Source organism: Choloepus didactylus, chromosome 12 (assembly GCF_015220235.1).
Source record: "Choloepus didactylus isolate mChoDid1 chromosome 12, mChoDid1.pri, whole genome shotgun sequence".
NCBI lineage: Eukaryota > Metazoa > Chordata > Mammalia > Pilosa > Megalonychidae > Choloepus > Choloepus didactylus.
Window position 1 is genome coordinate 64,703,585 of NC_051318.1, and position 19,273 is coordinate 64,722,857.

General features: G+C 37.7%; 1 protein-coding gene across 2 annotated transcripts; it reads right to left on the minus strand.

Moving 5' to 3' along the window:
• Window positions 1-1,230: 1,230 nt before the first annotated feature.
• KLF5 (Kruppel like factor 5) lies at window positions 1,231-18,689 on the minus strand. 2 transcript variants are annotated; one of them, XM_037800310.1, is made up of 4 exons: window positions 18,096-18,689; window positions 14,919-15,792; window positions 13,775-13,834; window positions 1,231-3,085 (listed from the first exon to the last, which is right to left on the minus strand). In XM_037800310.1, exons 1-4 carry the CDS (start codon window positions 18,354-18,356, stop codon window positions 2,907-2,909), a joined length of 1,374 nt encoding a protein of 457 aa, XP_037656238.1. In that variant the 5' UTR covers window positions 18,357-18,689; the 3' UTR covers window positions 1,231-2,906. The 2 variants fall into 2 exon arrangements, with proteins under 2 accessions (XP_037656238.1, XP_037656239.1); XM_037800311.1 differs by lacking the exon at window positions 18,096-18,689 and adding an exon at window positions 17,915-18,017.
• Between the last annotated feature and the right edge of the window lie 584 nt (window positions 18,690-19,273).

Sequence of the window (19,273 nt, forward strand, 5' to 3'; positions counted from 1 at the left end):
TAAGCCAATCCAGACAGCACCAGAAAGTTATTTTTATCAATTAATAAGGGCAGTACTACAAAGGCAACCTAAGAAGTGTTTCTTCCAAGTTGTTGACAATCCAAAGAAAAACATGGCAAAAATCAGCAAGTAATTCAAGTGCTAAAATGTGATGTCTCCAAATGCAAAAGTTCAGATGAGCATGGCCAATAAAAGACTGAGGGTCTGAGCTGAGCTTCCACAGACAAGGTCTGACGAGACAAAAGGAGAAAGGGGAGCCCCAGAAAAGAAAAGGATAGTTAAGAGGGGAAAGAGAACTGGAAAAAGCTGTCTTATCTGGAGTAAAAAGGTATTTAAGTGCTAGGAAGTTCAATACAATTGTTGGAAAACAAAAGCAAGAATGTTCGTTTCTACTCATGAGAAAATTTCTTAATTCACAGTTCTGAATACTAATAAATCTGACTCATGTTTTGTAGACATAATGGAGTTATCCTTGCTTCAAAAAGCCTATAACCTCACTTTTTTGGGTCCAAATTTAATATATTTAAGCCAAAGAAATTGTTTTCCCACTGTGAAATTATGTAACATAACTTTTTCTGTCATTTCAAGTGGTAGAATTAATTAATAAAGTTACACATGTATAAAGAGGCAAGATTGACAAGAGCTGGAACCAGCTATTGTGATACCCACTTGGGATTTGCTTCTTCAAGCAGACTTTGTAACATGATTGCAGTTGTTTTTCATGCATTCTTAGCATTGTTTGGGGGCAGAGCCAGAAGAGAAAACTTGAAAATAAAAATGAAAGCAAGTAAGGAGCCTATTATTCTAAAGCATACCTAATTATATAATTTGTATATTATAATTTGTAATCCATCTACTTTTAGAGAATTTCTTAAAGGGAAAAATAGCCTTTCTTAAAGGGAAAAAAAATTTTGATTGCCTCTGATCAAGTCTCCATAATAGGAACTGCAAGTAACCTCTACAAAATTTTCCCCCAAGGATCTTGATACCGTTAATGGAGTATGTGTCTGTTTACTGGTCAGAAAAAAAATAAGTATTTATGTATTATGGTTCAGCTCTTCCTAATGTTGGTGTCAAAGGTAAGTTAGGTTCAACGTGGCCTGGGAATTGGTTTTCTATTAACCGCTCTGATAAGAAAAAGCCTTTTAAATACTTAGATTTGGGAATTATTTAATAAGCTTTACTAACTGTTTCTGCTATTGTAGGTGAAGAAGGCAGGCACCACATGAATCTTTTAGGCACTTTTTATTTTCCAAAAAAAATTGTCGTTAATATATAAACATCTCATTCTCTCAAAAAATTCTACAACTATACAGCTGTTTGCTCCATTATTTGCATAGGAAATGACCACAATACAAAAATAATAGGGAAAAAGAAGCAAAACAGCAACTGATTTATGCTTTTTTGTGTATGTATGTTTCCACATATAAACATTTGAAGCCTCTTACAAAATTATTTACATCGTTTGCCAACTATTTACATGTTTTAAGAGCAACTTTTCTAACAAACAAAACTATAATTTATCAAGTTATGAAAATTGTTTTCTAAAAAAACTTACTATATTACCACAAAATAAATAAAGATAAACAATATTTTAAAAACAAAATTAATTTTCATTTTCATTTTCAATTAGGACCCCTTTTGGCATTTTGCTTATTTATTCTGCCCTTTGGTTAACAGCATCAGCATCACATTACTATTTATATTGCATATATGTAGCACTTGCTTCCTTAAGTGTTCAACATGTCATTTATACTTAAAGGCAGACACTGAGTCAGTATTAACAATAGATTAAACTACACCGTAATTTAGATAAAATTACTGTGTCTCACTGTATATTACATGCAAAATCCACAGAAACTGGCTTTTAACCAATAGTACCGCACAAGCAAACATCTTTGTATATGAAAACTGCATCATAAATTCAACGTTTCCGTATATGAAAACTGCATCATAAATTCAACATTCCCAAGTGAAAACTACATCATAAGTCCTTCTTTTTAAAAATGATACTGTGAGTGTGTAGCTTATCATAAGATTTAACTTTTGGATCTTGTAACTCCCTTTCTTAAGCTCTTGAGTTCACAATTCATATAAAATGTGTTTTGTATTTAAAATAAACAATCATATTTTAATCAGTGCATGAAATTTGCTGAAGTTCATTTGAATGATTCTTTCCCCTATAGAAATTAATTTAGTAACACTTTGAGAGGTATCTTACCATAAATTCTAAGTGTAAGTGTCTTCATGGTTATTTTCAAATGAATTATTTATGATTTTCCCCAAAAGAATCCTAGAAAAATTGTAATACCTATAAAGCTGATTTGCATATTTACAAAATTTCAAATAGCAAATGTATGCAACTCATATAAAAAAAAAACAACAAAACACCTTTGTTCAATGGCTATTTGTGAATTGAACTGCCACATATACTAGATCTCTCCCAAAGAACTATCTGATAATATTGTAAAAAACCACTGGATGTCAAGCAAAATCTCAACATACAATTCATCCTTCTTCCTGTGCCTGCCAAGTGATTCGTTTACTAAACATTGTCACATTAAATGATGGTGCTTTGGTAAAAACACTGCAAACACCCCCTCCACCCACCCGCCCCCATCCACTGTGAGATGTGGCTGCCTGTCATGAGATGAAATCTGCTTGAGGAAAGCCATGTACATTACAGCAAGCATTCCAGATTCTTAAAATGACCAAACACTTTGGTATTAATACAATGTATTCCCTGTTTTCTCAAATATACAAAATATACATTTCCAGTTTTTCATTTTCTTTCTTTCTGTTTTTTTATATATATAGTTAGGTTTGTAGTTAAAATTTTGCCAAATTAACTGCATAAACGTCAGTTTGAATTGCATAGGCACAGAAAGCCCCGCGGGCAGTGGATCTCAGTTCTGGTGCCTCTTCATGTGCAGGGCCAGGTGGTCGGAGCGGGAGAAGCTGCGGCTGCACACGGCGCACTGGAACGGCTTGGCGCCCGTGTGCTTCCGGTAGTGGCGCGTCAGCTCGTCCGACCGCGCGAACCTCCAGTCGCAGCCTTCCCAGGTGCATTTGTACGGCTTCTCACCTGTGACAACGAACAAGTTGGTGAGCTGGCCTGCTCTAAAGAGAAACCTCACAGATGCTGCTAGAGAAGGACTCTGTTAAAAAATCATGATCCAAGAGAAGGGAGAAATAGTCCTAAATTACATTATGAACTAAATAACATTAAATATTCTCAAAGTAAAATGGTACAAGTTACCATTTACTAAAATGGTATTCAACCTCAAATTATACAAAGAAATGAAAAATAGCTTCTCATACAATGAAATTAATATTACCACAGTTGAGATCCTTTGCTTAAAACTGGTTCTAGATATTTCTAAAAGAGCCCAACATAAACCAGGTCTAGTTGAACACAGGGTCTCCAAACTGGACTAATACGTCACTTGCTCTTTGAGATTCACACGAACATACACAACATGCACTCTCTCCCATTTTTCAGACTGAATCAAAACAAAGTTAGAAAAGCATTAAAGCTGAACGGTTTTAAAGCTACAAAGCCATGCAATTCCTTAACCAGATAAGAAAATGTGGTACTGATAACTTCACCTTGGTAACAAGATAGAACATAAAACAACCATAATAATTGTAACATTTACTGATATGTGTGTTTAATTTGTAAAGTATTGCATAAAAAAGACAAATAACATTCATTCCATAGATCATTCAGAATCTACTATATGCCAGGCACTGTGTCCTGAATGTTTGGGGTTTATTAGTGAACAAAATTAGAATGCCAGGCTTCATGGCACTTTCATGTGCATCTTAAAAAAGCATACGTCTGTGATCATTTAAGCCTACCTATTCTATACGGTCACAGCTCCCTTCACTCAAACAATGAAATAATATTTGAGTGTCCCTCTCCCGAAATTTGTATTATTCTTAATGTTGCCGAATATTTGCTAGTTGCTTATCTTTCAAAACTACCTAACATATATAATGCAATCTTAAGTCACTCTGGCCTGGATTCATTTCATCCTATTTAATGGAGGCCATTCATTGCTCTACCAAATCGCAACACTTATGACTCTTCCACTGAGCATTACCTATAGTACCCATTTTTCTGCTTTACTTTTGGCAATTTTCTATGAATTTTAGTGTTTTAGATGTGAATTCATGAGATAAATTTGCATATAAAAATATTACTGCTGAGTTTTATTTGAATACCTTTTAAAACCATGAATTATCAAACCCCTAAATCATATACAAGAGCCTAAGGTCTCTTTAAAAAATTATCTTGTGAAAGGGAAAATAAATACTTGTTACTTAGTACACCACAGTGAAATGCAATAACCTTTCTGCCTGCTTTAGCAGTCAGTATATTCAGGAAGTTGTAAGATTACTCAAACGAGTCTGTATTTTAAAAGACACTGTCCATGTCTACAGCTTGTGGTTAATATACTTTTGTTGTCCTGATAACCACTTTGTCTCTTAAAATAAAATACCATGTGCACAAACAAGAGTGTCAGAATGGACTATGTGAAACTGCGTGAGGGATCGCACTGTCCCAATTATTTCTGGAGATTTCACATTTCCCTCCTCTGGTATGCAGCCCCTTGCCACCCTTAATTCTCCTCTCCTGAGGCTCTGAACCAAGACATAAATTTTTTTTTCCAATTTACTTTATCATCCCTGTATCACTCCACTTTGAAAACTCACATATCGATTCCAAGTTTTTTTTTCCGTTTTGTAAATTCTAACTAAAAATTTTCAAGGTAATACATTCAAGTCTTTTAAGTAGCAAAAATTAAACCATTTTTCATTCACTTTATGTATTCACATAAAATCTGTTTGATAGAAGTATTTTAATACTAGTACTAAATGTAGCCATCACTCTTGTAGATATAAATCAAACAGAAAAAATAACCCTTTTGCACAGAAGTGTTTGCTTTTGTTCCTTATGAAAAACAAATCACAGAAACAAACATATTGGTTAAACACTGCTGTCACTTAAGAGAAAGAGAAAGTTATTTCTGATGTCTGAGGCAAATAAAAAAAATTCTTAACATGCCTCAATTTTAAAAGAAATCATTCTAATTTTTTGAATTTAATAATTTAGGAGAACTGAATTTTCCGAGTTTATTTAAGAAACAAGGGACACTACTCTTTTTGTTCACTATTTTTATTGGCCATGAAGCAATAAACTGCACCAATATTTCTAAAAGTTTACTCATTGGTTGAAATACGGTAGCAATTAAAGTTACTAAAACATTTGGGGTTTTCCTCTCAGTTTATGCACATCTATAGATTATTCAGCCAAGAACACTACCAGTGTCTGAAACTTTGGTTATCAAGGCCAAGTCTCGATAAAAGCAAGGACAACTACTTCCCACTTGGGGCAGTTTCTATGGGATTTGTTCAAGTGTCAACACCGCTCAAGTAAAACATCATAGAGGAAGCTGGTAACCAATTTCTGGCTAAACAGCAGACTCAGTCCTTTCTTCCTCAGCCAGAAACACTATGTACAGTACTTCTGGGAAACCAAACTGACTTCCTTTAACTTATATTTCAACAGGATAGCGCTTTCAAAAGTTTAATTGGATTTTTACAGAATCTCTTTCCAATACCACCAATTTAAAACATTTAGTTAAGCTCTTTCAACATCAACTGTAATTTTAAGTTCTCGTGCTATTAATGTGAAACTTTCCAAAGGCAAGAAGAAAAAAAGTGACACGTTTGTACGGCACGGAAAACAACTTCGGCTTTATTTCAAATAAAGTATGCATTTTTTCAGTGTATTTTAAAATTAGAGGAATATTTTGCTGGGAATCACTCATCTTTGAAAAGATGTTCAAGTTACATACCGCAGCATGAGGTATACTTCACGTAATCCTCACAATAACCCCATGATTTAGAAGCACAATGATGAGCACCACATTAAGAATCTTGGCCTGCCAACTCTCCTACTTAAATCTTCCATTAGCAAACAGCAATACCTCTCTGAGTGATTTAAGGAACACATATTGTTCAAATTTATTTAAAGATTATAAAGCCACTTGTGAACACCTGAGAGAGCTTGAAGGACTAAGAGAAGGCCTGACACTACAGACTGCGAAGCACAGGCCACACCCTGGCAGAGCAATCTATGGAAACCTTTCAGGACCTGTGGGGTCTGAAAACTACTGGCATTGACAATCTCCGAATAGCAACTAATGACAGTACCCCTTTCCCCCAGGCTGAGTGAATTGCAGTGGATTAGCAGAATATGTTTTAAAGAATCTGAAAAGTTTGTATAGTCAAACTAAAAAACTTACTTTCTCTCTGATAAACTCATTAAAAAAAAAAAAAAAAAAAAAGACGAATTCTGAACGTATCACAATGGAATAGGTTTCTCTGCTCTACTAAACTTGTTCTATAGACTCATACCAAGGCTGTTTCCTAGAATGTTCTACATAGGTTCTTCTAAAAAGAGAAAAAAAATTTTCAGATGGAAGTATTTCTCTTAGAAGAAGTTATTTTAGGTATTTCAAGAGTTTATCACAGTACATTTGCACATGTTTCCTTCCTGATGGCTAAAAGACAATCCAGTCAACTATATCTGATTTCAGATAAAAGCTAAAAACCCTCAGAATTGAAGTCAAAGTTTAGTAAACAATTCAGTATGTGACCTGTACAAATACCTTGCAAATTATTAAGACCTGGTTTCTAGCCTCAAGGAACTTAAAATCTATACTCTATAGTCTAAGAAGCTAAACAATGCAAACTTTTAAAGAGGAAAAATTATTTCAATAGCTATTCCCTAATCTAAACTCTTAGAATTTAAGAGTCCTCGAGGTTCAAAATGAGCTCTTATTTTAGGAGGAAAATATTTTCATGCATTTCAATGATTAATTATTTTTCCATCATTGTAGACTTATGAAATTTAGAGTCTGAAATAGGCTTTTTACTGGATTTACCTCTACTAGTCAAAAGGTAAAAGAAACATGAGTCCTGAGATGTAAAGAAATTTGATTATTTACATATCTAAGAAAAACAAAGTTGGATGAGCTCAATAATTCATGTTTTTATATATCTATGTCAGTAATTTCCATTAAAAATCTTTTTTAAAAGCTAATTGAAGATATACCCTCAAAACAGAAGAGCAGGCAGTTCACCTCAATGAGAATTAGTATTTTCAAAATACCTTAATTTTTACTAAATATTGTATCCTTCTTAGTACTGTGACTACTTTTGAGGACATAGATGAATTAAGAGGATATATTACGAATTACCCTTCTTTCTCCCACCAACTCAGGTTTATCACTTCCTTTACCATCTGATTCACCATACTTCTTTTCTAGAAAACCTCTGAACACTCCATAAGCGATCATTCCAATTCTGCCTCCCATCATCACTTAAATTCATTTCAACTATGGATTTCTATTTGCACATATCATGTTTATGAAGTATTCAAATAACTACATTTTCCCTCCTTAACTAGCTTTTAAGGTTCCTCAAGGGCAGAAACTGTCTTCAATTTCTGCTTTGATGCCTTGTTTTTCCTAATGCATCTCTGGAACACTCACAAGTTTGGCCAAATAAGTCGGATAAAATCTTGGTTATTTTCATTAATGAAAAGGAGGGAAGGTATAAAAGACAGAAAAGCATCTTGAGTAGGTCTGTCGGATTGTCCCTTTCTTATGGCCCTGACCACAGCGGGGCTTTTACCTGGCTCTAACCTGCCTAGTGGACCACTGAGGAAATCTGAGTTAAGGTACAAATGTTTAGGTGGAAAAAAAAAACAAAACATGCTAGTAGACAAGACACTTCTGGAGGAAATGTTCAGAATCAAGTTACTGTCCATCCCAAACTTGTATAGGGATAACAAAATCTATGTAAATAATTTTCTTTCACAGAGTTGGACTGTACTTTGTGTAAACCAAAAAGTTCTGAAGCCCCTAGTGCTACTCAAAGGAAATCAGGGGACTTCTCCTGAGGCCAGAGAGCACCAGACTTGCCAAGCTTAGACGGAACCGGGTGAATGGGCTGTCAACGATTACATTGCAGCCTATATCCTAGCAGAGCGAATCTCTGGGCTCCTACATTAACGGCTGTTTTTCCTAAGGGCTCTTGACCAAAAAAGAAAAAAAAAAAAAGTAAAACGTCCTCTGTCATTAATAGAGTTAATGAAACAAAATACCAATTCTTGAGTTGCCTGACCAAAAAAAGACATCATTTAGATTCACTTTCTTGTAGTAAGAGCCCAAACTGATTTTTAAAGAATAAAATAGTATGGCAGCAAAGTGTCAATGGTATATTTTATCTTTTTTAACCAATATAGAGAAATTCTTATATTTTCATTTTTTCTAACATAGAACAAGTACTAGATACCATTTTTCCTTTAATTTGCACTTAACGTGGTTATCTTGAACAGAATATTCCTGCTCCCCTTTAAATGTATGCATTTATAAACTTCCGAAACAAATTTATCCCTCTGCCTAGATGTTTTCAAGTAAAAGTTACCTACTGCGCACCTGTAAAACACAGTAATTCACCCTTAATCAGAGTTGTTCAAGATCCCTGAATATAAATAATACAGGCTAACAGAATAGAAATGCTGCCACCCAGATACTCTTACTAAAGTAGGACAACTTTGTTTCTAATCTTTCACCAGAAAAGATGTAGGTCATCAAGCAAACAGCTACTACATTCTATAGAACTAAAAATACCTGCCAAAGTCAAGTTCAAAGTAAAAAAATTATTTTTAAATGATATTACTCTCTCTCATTCTCTCTACCTTTGCAGCTGATTATTTCTATCTCAATGTTAGCAACACTGTTTAATCTATTATTCATTTTCTTGCACTAGTTCAAGAACAAAAAGGCAAGAAGACATTCCCTTGTATAATTCATCTTTGGATTCTCCACAATAATCAGTCAAAAATGTTTGCTGAATCAAACTGAATTCTTAACCTTTGATAAGCTTTATCATCTCAAAACAATCTTTAATCAATTTCCTATGTAATGTTTGTCAGATGAAAGAAAAAGTTCTAGAAGCAAAGTTTAATCTTCCCAGTGATTCATTAAAAAAAGACATTGTTCTTAAGCTTTCATGCTCATTAAGTAGCTATTTGGGATCTGAATCAGCACGGTCCTTAAGCCACTACTTTTTCTTAAACATGGGCCTGAATATAGAAAATAAATTTCAAAGCTGCAATGAAAATAAAATGTTGACAAGAATTTAATTTAAGGAATGTTTAAGTAGTAATATCCAGCACTTCAACAAAATCTGATGCTTTTTCCTGCATAGTTTTCAAATATAGACGCAAAAAAATCATTGATACTACAGATTTTCATATTTTTTTTTTTTTGCCCAATACCTCTACCAATAAGATAGGTTAAATATTTAACCAATATCGCTCCATCTCTAGATTCAAACTGTAATCTCCAATAAGGATTTAATCATTTTTTTTTGTTGTCTTACTACCGATTTTAGCTCTAACAATTTTCCAAGGAAATGAAACCCTTCCTATACATATTTTAAAGTCTTTTACTCCTTTTCTGCAATCTGTAAAAATGCAGATAGTAATGTTAGGAAGATTTTCAATGGTTCTTTTAGTGAGGAAGTGCCTACAATGAAAATATCTTTATTGTCAACATTCTTAGTATTTTTTACTCAAAATCTATACCTAACATATTAAACGGACAAAGAGTTTAGAGCAAAGAACTAGAAAGGAAATTTATACCTAAGGATTTTTTAGAACTCAAAATACAGCATCATTTTATGAAACTAAAATTAATATATTTAGCAACAAATCTCAAGTCAAGATTATATATTTTAAAGTATACATAGTAACATCTTAATTATCAGATGTCATTGGAACCTGGGAAATTTACCCCCTTTAAACCAGGCTCGGGCTAAAAATCTTTCCAAGATCTAATACAGAATTCCTTCTTAAACAGGGAATCCTGGCCATAGCTCAGTGTAAAATGCAGCAACTCAGTATGGTGCTTCACTCACTGAGAAGTCCATTTTGTGTTCCTACGTTGTTTGTTTCCATTTTATTTTGTAGAGGTGACTTCAGCTGTCCTTATTGTTTGTCAAACTGTGGTGAGCCGTTGTGGGATCATGTAGCATAGAGAACAGCCAGTGTTAGGGAGTCTAGTTCTGATGCAGGCTTGAGCCACATGTTTGTGATGTTCAAAGACTCTCTCTTTAACTGCTAATATTCTGCCCTGGTTCCAGATAATAGAGAAATGATCTAAAAATGTGACTGTTCCCTAACTTTCCAACAGCTTTAGCATTTTCTCTGAGGTCAACTGCACATCCATACAACATGCAAATAAAACTGTTAAGATTTTGAATATCTGTACTGAATTCACTAGTTACTTTTTCAAAACTTCTTTGGAAAGTAAGCACTTTTTCCCAACATGTAAACAGATTCACAATTTTCAAAGAAATTCCTACACCCAATATAGAAGCAATAACAACGTATACTCATAGGCATACGAGTGGCAGTGATAAAATTTTTCAATTTTCTGCAAAATTTTCTTTGTATATATCATCTTTTTGTTTTTCCCTACTGCATTTTAACTTCTTTCCAATCCTGAACCTGTACTAACTTGGAAGTTATTTTTAAATCTTCATTATGAAATTAAAAAAAACACTGAAGATGCATGTACATAAAACTATAATGCCCATTACATAATAAGATGATAATACAACCTTGAAGGTCCCAAGGTTATAGTAGATTGCTATACTTAATATGTGAATGTGAATTTTTTAAAAAATGTGATTGGGAGCACTTTATAGTGATGACAATGGGCATTACTCCTTGGATATATTATGAGGCAAACACAAATTTTAGTAGAGGGTTCACATTTAAACACTGTTAAAAGTACAAATATTTTGATTGAAAGTATACCGCTTGTCCCTGTTGCCTAGAAGAAGCCATAATTAGTTTTGATAAATACATACACACACATTACAAATACCCACAAACACCCACATACCCAAATAAGGGTTGCCTACATGTATGCCATCTTATATATACAAATACAGCATGATTTTAAATGAAATATAGTTATTTCCTACAATGGAGGCAAATAATGTTTCAGGTAAAAATTACAAAGACAGAACTTGATATTTATACATGCTTTGCTACTAAAGAAATCAAAGGGAATGAACTTTGAAAAACCTGACTGCTATGAGATTTCTGGTTCAAGAAACTGATATCGTCTACACTTTTGTCCCAAAATTAAAAAAGAAAAAAAGTTCATTTTTTTTTTTAGAAAGACAATTTGCTTAGGTTCAATTTGCAAAGTTAGAAAGCATTTACAATCTAAAAATCCAGTATAAGCAACTAAATAGAACTCAGAGGTAGGCTTAATTGCTTAAATCATTTTTAAAACATAAGGTAAGTTGACATTTTAAAGCAATTACAACTATATTCCAAAGAAATGCTAGGGTGCTTCAATTCTGCTGCAAAATGGCAATCATTCAAAAAGTATTTTAAAAGGAAGAAGCGGGGGGGGGGGGGGGGGGGGGGGGGGGGTGGGGGGGGTGGAGCCTTTGCTAGCTTCAGATTCAAATACAAAAACAACAGCCCGGAGTGAGGAGGATACAATGAGAGAGCACAGGTAATTTTAAAAGGCATTGTCTAGAAACTGGAAATGAGGAGAAAACAACCTCAATGCGCTATGATTACCCAAGAACGGGTTTAGCCAGAAGAACAAGTCTGCTACAAGCCTCCCCAAGGCACTTGAAAGACTATCAAACAAAACTTTATTAAACTGCATTACATGGCCTCACTCATTAGATATGGAAGGCCACAATTGTTTATGATCTGGTGAAAAATTCCATGTGTGGGACTCAAACTAGGCGTAGGTCCTCTTTTTAAGTTTGTTTTTATTACTACAAGCATTGTTCAGACAACCCACTATTCAATTTCTTTGCCAGCAGGTCAAGTTTCTGAATCCCAGGTATAAGCACTCAGAACCGAAACACTGACGGGTTGAAAGGCTATTTAGATATGCCGACTACATAACTGCACTGAGCAGTTGATTACATCTTTATATGCAACTGTACTCCCCCTTTTATTAGGGAACTTTAACCCTATAAAACGTGGTCCCTCCTTATCTCCCATTTCAAGGACTTTCCAAAAAGAAATAGTTCAAATGTTACATTATTTCACCCACTCCCACTTAATCAAAAATTCAGGAAAAACACCCAATCTAAAATTTTTACTATAAATTCCATAAAATGACATTTTAGTATTTCTATATATGCAAAGTATATTTTCTCCAACTTTGTCCATTGTATTTCAATTGCCATTGAAAACTTTACATTGATTTTTTATTATGTTTATTTTAATGTGGATGTTAACACCCACAAGTTCTACTTTGGGCTGCTAATGTGGTATCTTTTATGTAATCAATCTGCGTATATCGAAAAACCTCAGGTCAAAACAATCCATTTATTTCATCAATAAATTTACAAGATGTCTTTTTTAAAAACGTAATTTCTCAAAAAGCCCTGGAATCTACCATGTTGTCGCCAACACAATTTAGATTTTAATGAGGAGTGTTAATCACTAGGATATAAAGCAATACTTCTAAACATGCATACAAAATGTCTGCCATTATATTCCTCAGTGCTCTATACAGCACTGACCTTTGTTCAAATGCTTTGACTTTTTAATGCAGTAGTTAGAGATAACTACTTCATTTATCAAAACTCAATTTCCATAGTAACATCTAGCCTGGGGAGTTTCAAGTCCTCACACTAATCCAACAACCCATTCAAAAGAACTGTTGAATATTTTGGTTTCCATAGCAATGATGGAATAATACATTTTGCTAGGTCATTGCTTTTATTAGCAAACATATTCTTTGAACTTTTAGGTAAGACTGTATTTACTCAGAGAAAAAAACCAATCACTTTATATAAGTTCCTTCTTTTAGGACTGTTCTTTTAGGAAAATCGCAAACAGCAACCACCTACACATTTGAAAATATTTTGGGTATTTGGTGGCTCTTAAAGTATGCCACCTACTTCCATCTTAAATGGATTAAAAAGCTCTTAAAAATGTGATTGCTGTATATCTGACAAAATGCAAATTTATAAAATTAAAGGGGCTAAACTTCAATGCATATTTTTAAATAATGATGACATATAAACTAGAATAAAGGTGAAAGCCTCTCAAACACATCAAATATGGGCTCTGGCAAGGTGTAGAACTTGTAAGCAACTTTTAAAACAGGACCTCCTCTCACTGCCTGATTTTAATAATATTCCTGCAATTCCAGCCCTACCTTTCTTTCATCAAGCACAGAAAACAGGCTAAACAGAGATACTTGGGGCTAAAGGTGAAATTAAAGGTAACATATTAAGCAGTTACCTTTAACATGTTAAACCGAAAAGTTTTAGTGCTTAAAGTGGCTTCATAGAACAAAATCATTTGCTAAGTAGGGGGAAAATGAGTTAGGTTTTTTCCCTTCAAGACAGGAATAGCAGCACCATTAAAGTTTTAAAATCCATTAGTAAACACTGTTGGGTATGTTTTTGAGTAATTAATTCTATGAGTTGACAGGGCAAGGTCTTAGTGAGGGAAACAGCCTTCCTGGAACCAGACTTTCTCATTGAACTGAACTGAGCAGAGCCAGGGCTGAAAAGGTAGGCCATTAAAAAATAAAAGTTGACAGAAGAGAGAGATCAAACATGTGTTGGCTTTTAAAAGGATGAATACCACTTACACTATTTACACGACTCAAGAATTAACAAGAAAATTACATACCAGTATGAGTCCTCAGGTGAGCTTTTAAATGAGAAGACTTTGTATAAACTTTTGTGCAGCCTAAAATAAAAGGAGGAGAAGAACAGCTTGTCATTTGGAGATCCTTTTGAAATCTTTACATTCAATGATTCAGTGTTTAAAATCTGGCTTTAAAGAAGAAATCTCATGCTAGATGAGATTATTTGAAGCTTCACTTTTAAAGTTTTTAAGAGTCCTCCCCAATTACCTTATTAAATGCATAAAGCGATTTGTTTTATGTATCACTTTAGCAGGAAAGAACCAGGCCAATCAAGCCAAGCTACAAACGGAAAATTTGTGTTTATATTCCAGCAGGTGCTTTATCCTAGTAACACATACTTCAGTGATTTAAGAGCTACTATAGTATATATTTTTTAAAAATTATAAATGGCTTCAGCTGACAATGCTAAACCATCATCCAAGATGAGTGTAATTTTCCGTACTCCTACATTTCATGTTTTTCTCATTTAGCATGTCATGCCATATCATGTACCAGTCAATAAATTATACCCTGTGTTAATCATATAAACTAGCTTACGCTAGCAAAGTGTAGACACATTCAACATGGTCATCAATTTATATTTTGGGCCATAAATCTCATTCACGAATGATATTAACACATGCTATCAGAAACATTCTTAAACCTATCCTTGATAGACTTGAATCTACCATCAGGCTAGCAACCTACTCAATCCCCACTTTATTATCACATCTTATTTTGCCCACTCTCCCAGGGCATATAACTTAGAATTAAAACCAAATCTATTAGTTTATGTTAAACAAAGTAACTGGCATAAACCTAAATGATATATTAGGAATTCAAATTTTATTTAACATTAAAGAGAAAAAGAGACCAACATAACTTTTTTCCAGAATATTTTACCCATTTTTTTATACTTAAAATAAGCAAGGCAACTAAACAGTTAACTATCAGGATAAGGCACAGAGACTGGGATATGAAAAGTAGACGATTCCCCCAAACACTCCGGCCTTTTTTTTTTTTTTTTTTACTGCCAGAGACTATTTTCTGATGTAAACTTAAAAGTCTGAGATTGAAAAAAATGCAAGTGAACATGAAAAGAGTAAATACATTTACTGATGCTTTAACCAGGTAAGATTCACCTACCAGGGTAATCGCAGTAGTGGATGCGTCTCTTCTCCAAATCAGGGTTACTCCTTCTATTGTATCTAACAGGTTGGATGTTTTGCGAATTAACTGGCAGGGTAGCAGGTAAATTTGGATTGTGTATTGCCAGTTTAGAAGCGATCGTAGCAGCATAGGATGGAGGTGGGGTTAAATTCTGGAGTATCTCTGCTTGTCTATCTGGACTTCCAGGCTCTGAGCTTGGTGGTGATGGGGGAAAGTAAGTGGCCTGTTGTGGAAGAAACTGACTTGGCATTGTGTATGTGCAAGGGGGCATGCCCTGAAATTGTTTCATTGCAGTCTGCGGTACAGCAGAGGTGAGTGTGTTAAGGCCTGCCATGGCGGCTGACATAGAAACATTAAGAGTGTCCATCACTGTTGTCTGATTTGTAGAACTGGGCATATCTAGATCCGGTGTATTCAGTAGCTGGTACAAATGGCCCTGCTGGGAAGGGACAGAAAGATGAAGATCTGGTGTAGGAAGTTCTTGTTTGATGAAAATATTGTTCACCTCTGGAGCTGCGGTCTGGTGTGAGCTGAATATGCTGGTGAACTCGGGAAGGGCCTGGGTCTGGGCCGGAGGAGGGGCAGTCGTTTCACTCTGGTGGCTGAAAATGGTAACAGGTTCTGTCTTGATGTGTGTTACGCACGGTCTCTGGGATTTGTAGAGGCCAGTTCTCAGGTGAGTGATGTCAGGGAGAAAGACGTTCATGTTGATACTGTAAGGTAACCCTTCACTGTCAGTGAAGAACTGGTCTACGACTGAGGCACTGTCTCGTCTATACTTTTTATGTTCTGGAATTATAGGAACTGGAGGAAGCTGAGGTGCCAGATACTTCTCCATTTCACATCTTGTCTAAAAAAGAAAAGATACAAACATACACAATCCATTAGATTCACCGACTCAGGAAGGCGAAACAAGCTGTGCTTACTAAAATTCCCCCACCAATCCCTCTGAAAAGTACTAGGGCAAGCTCCTAAGAGCAGCTTATGAACATATCAGGTTTATTTTGTCAATTGTGTAATATCTGGTTCGCCACCACCATACAAAACTCATAGCATAACATGAATTTGGTAAAATCGTCCCTAACTAACCCCAGACAAAAAGTGAAAGGGGAAAATCAAGGAGAAAAAGGGACGCAAATGGCAAACATATTCCTTTCTGATGCAATAATAAAGTGTCACACATAAGCGACATTCCCTGCTCCATTACACAGTAAGTTCGCAGTTATAAAGTACAACACTGTAATATTGCCAAATTACCTCAATTCTTTTCATATTGAAGAAATTTAACTTGTTAAGAAAAAAAAACCTTAAAAAACAATAACCATTGCAAAGGTCTTTTGCTTGGATAGATAGTGCTGAAATATCTAATATAAAACATATTCCTTGGCTATTTCAGGGCCTTTTCTCATTTATAGTTCAACGGAAACTTAAATACAGTGTTTTGAGCATAACATAGTATCCACTGAAAGAACAAAACTTCACATTCCACATTTGATCTAAACATTGATTTTAATCAGCAGATTCTGTAATTGGTTAATATGATAATGAAATGTTCCTATTCATGCCCCTATCTAAAACAGATCTTTAATTACCTAGGGGAAAATCACTCCCTTGGTAGAGTGGTGCTAAGAAGCCTGCGGGTGAGGAGAGGCTGCTGTATTGCTAGCATAGTCATCAGCAAAACATTTATCACGTCCTCCTCAGTGGGTCAATGCTACATTCCCCCTTACTCTGTAAAAAACTCAGTCATCCCTTATCCTCTTGGTGTCCCCTAAGCAGAAAATTGACCAAGTAATTTTCAAGTGGTAGTTTTTCTAGGACGTAATCCAGTTTGTGACTGGTCACATCAATCTCTTTATCCTCTCTCCTAGTATGACCAAGATTTAATTTTTCTTTTTGTTTTCACTATTTTAAAGAAAATTTCACAAAATCATCAATTGGATGGAACGGCTTATATAACTCAAAACCGTGGCACATTAATCGGTGAATCAGTTTTTGCTACTACTTAATTTCAAAAGCTTTCATCTCGGACCTCGAAACATTCGGTGTGGATGTGGACGGGATTTCCCGGACAGGCTCGATTTAAAAATAAAAATTAACGCTCTAATCATGTGAGTCATTTCTTTGACAAATGCTACTGCCCTCTCAAAGCACGGCAACGTTGGCAGACCCCCCGAGAAGCTGGATAGCAAATACACAGTATAAAGAGGGGCTATTAAATGCAACGTCTTGAAATAAACCGAACTAAACCCTTTCATGCACTGCGCTCCCGTGGCGGTTAGTGGTTTCTGATTTTAGCTCTTCCAGCTGTTTGCATGTGGGTATGTTTCCAATTTTTTTTTTCCTTGGGACAGGCTAAAAGTCCCGGGAAGTTTTTTTCTGGGCTATATGACTCCCTGCGTGGGCGAAAGAAACAGGCGGTTGCTCTAATTCGGCTGCTGGGCAAGTGTAAAGCCAAATGCCAGCTTTCAACGCGGCTCCGGGAGGAAATTTACGCGTACAAGAAAACAACACTCCCAGTCTTTTTTAGGCTTTCTTTTTAAAGAAAACTATGAAGCGCTCCGATACAACCTTAGCTTTTCTAATTCGCGTTGCCCAAACACGCAGCCCCACAGCCGCGTCTGAAACAGGTTGAGCCAAAGGGTTTGAAACTCGCATCACGAGGAACCTTTCCAACACCCCAAATTGAGTTTCAACTTAATCCGAGACGGCGGCGGCGGGGGGGGGGGGGGTAGGGAGAGGGGAGTCCCAAGGACAATACACCGGGCAGATGCGGGAGCAAAGGCGAAAAGCGGAATTCTAGCAAAGTTGGGTGTGTGGTATATGGTTTCATCTCCCAAGCCTAAGAAAAACAACTGAGGTGCGCGCGAGCGCCCAGTTCCCTTTAACCTCCTCCCAGCGGACCCTCCAGGGCGGACTCTTCTAGAATCCCCCCCCTCCACCCCCAATTGCCCCCTTCCCCCGTCACTTACTTCCTGCGAAATGAGGGTGCCCAAGCACTGGGGGTAGGGCGGGGTTGCCCACTCCTGCACCGGCTACCGGTGCGCCCCGACGCACGCCCCAGTCTGGAGCGGCCCCTGTCGCCCGTGCGTCGCAGCGGCGGGACACGCCCGAGCCCCGGGAAGGAGGAGGGAGGGGAGCGGCTCTTCCTACCTGGACCAGCTCCTCCGGGGGCAGCCGCGGCCCGGCGGCGGGCGGCGGCGCCGGCTGCGGAGGCTGCGGGGGCGCGGGCTGCGCCTGCGGGTGGTGGTGCGGATGCTTCAGTTCCTCACTGGGGAAGAGCGCCGCATCGCGGGCCGGGTTCGCGGCGCCCAGCACCGGCTTGAGCTGCGCGAACACCGGCTCGTCCTGAGGTGCCGGCGGCTGGGGTACGGGTCCCAGGCGGGCGCTCATGGTCAGCACCCGCGTAGCCATGGGCACTCGGGGGGCGGCTCCGGACGCGGGGCGCAGGTCGAGCGCGCTTCCCACCTGGCCCACTCTGGCTCGGGCCGGCGAGCTCGGCGCGGGGCCGCGGGCGGAGGAAGGGGAGGCTCCCGGGCGGACCCCTCAGCCAACTGTGGGCGCAGCTTTCGAAGGCGCGCACGAAAAGCAAAACTCTTCCGCTCGGCCACGCGTAAACGACAACGTCCTCCCGGCGGCCACTTTCTCCCGCCCCGCCCCAACACGCTTTTTCACTCGCCGGAGCCTACTCCTGCCGCCGTCGGTCCCGGAGAGAGAGCTGCGAGAGAGCTACGAGCGCGCGTACCTGCCCCGCGACTACTGACACTTGACGCCCGCCTCTATTTCACCCAACTCTGGTTGGGCGGGGTCCGCCGGCATGATAGGCAGCGCCGCCGCGAATCCCGAGGCTCCAGGGCCGGCCCGGCTGCAGCGGCCAGCCTATGGGAAGGGAGAGCTTCGTCAAGGGCCCCGCCTCCGCCGGGCCGACCGCACCCCTCTCGGGCCAGGAGCTTCGCGCGCAGGGAGGCCGCGCAGTTTGTACACAACTTCTGTGACAGATTGGGCTGGCGGAGCTGGGGCGGACGAAGGGGAGAATCTAGGAAGAGAGGGAATTAGGGTGGAGACGTGGAGGGAGAGTTCATCGGACTATTCTCTACGAGGATTAGGGAGAAAAAGAGTTTTGCACGTCTTAGGTGTTGTGCAAGGACCTGAAACCTAGAAGGCAGCTAGGTGCGGACGCTAAGGATTTTAGGGACTTGTTTAATCAGTGTGTACAAAATGTACTTTTCTTAGCGGAAAACTATAGGCGGTTTTAAACAAATTTAAAAACAACTCTTGTCTCTAAGTATCTTTAGCAGTGAATATATCCATTTAGCAAACCAGATTCGGAA

Excerpts from the sequence above, each read along its gene's own strand:
- KLF5 (XM_037800310.1), bottom strand. The coding sequence starts at position 18,356 with ATGGCTACGCGGGTGCTGACCATGAGCGCCCGCCTGGGACCCGTACCC. Across the intron at positions 15,793-18,095 it reads CCCCGGAGGAGCTGGTCCAG|ACAAGATGTGAAATGGAGAA; the intron begins GTAGGAAGAGCC and ends TTTCTTTTTTAG. Across the intron at positions 13,835-14,918 it reads CCACTACTGCGATTACCCTG|GCTGCACAAAAGTTTATACA; the intron begins GTAGGTGAATCT and ends CTTTTATTTTAG.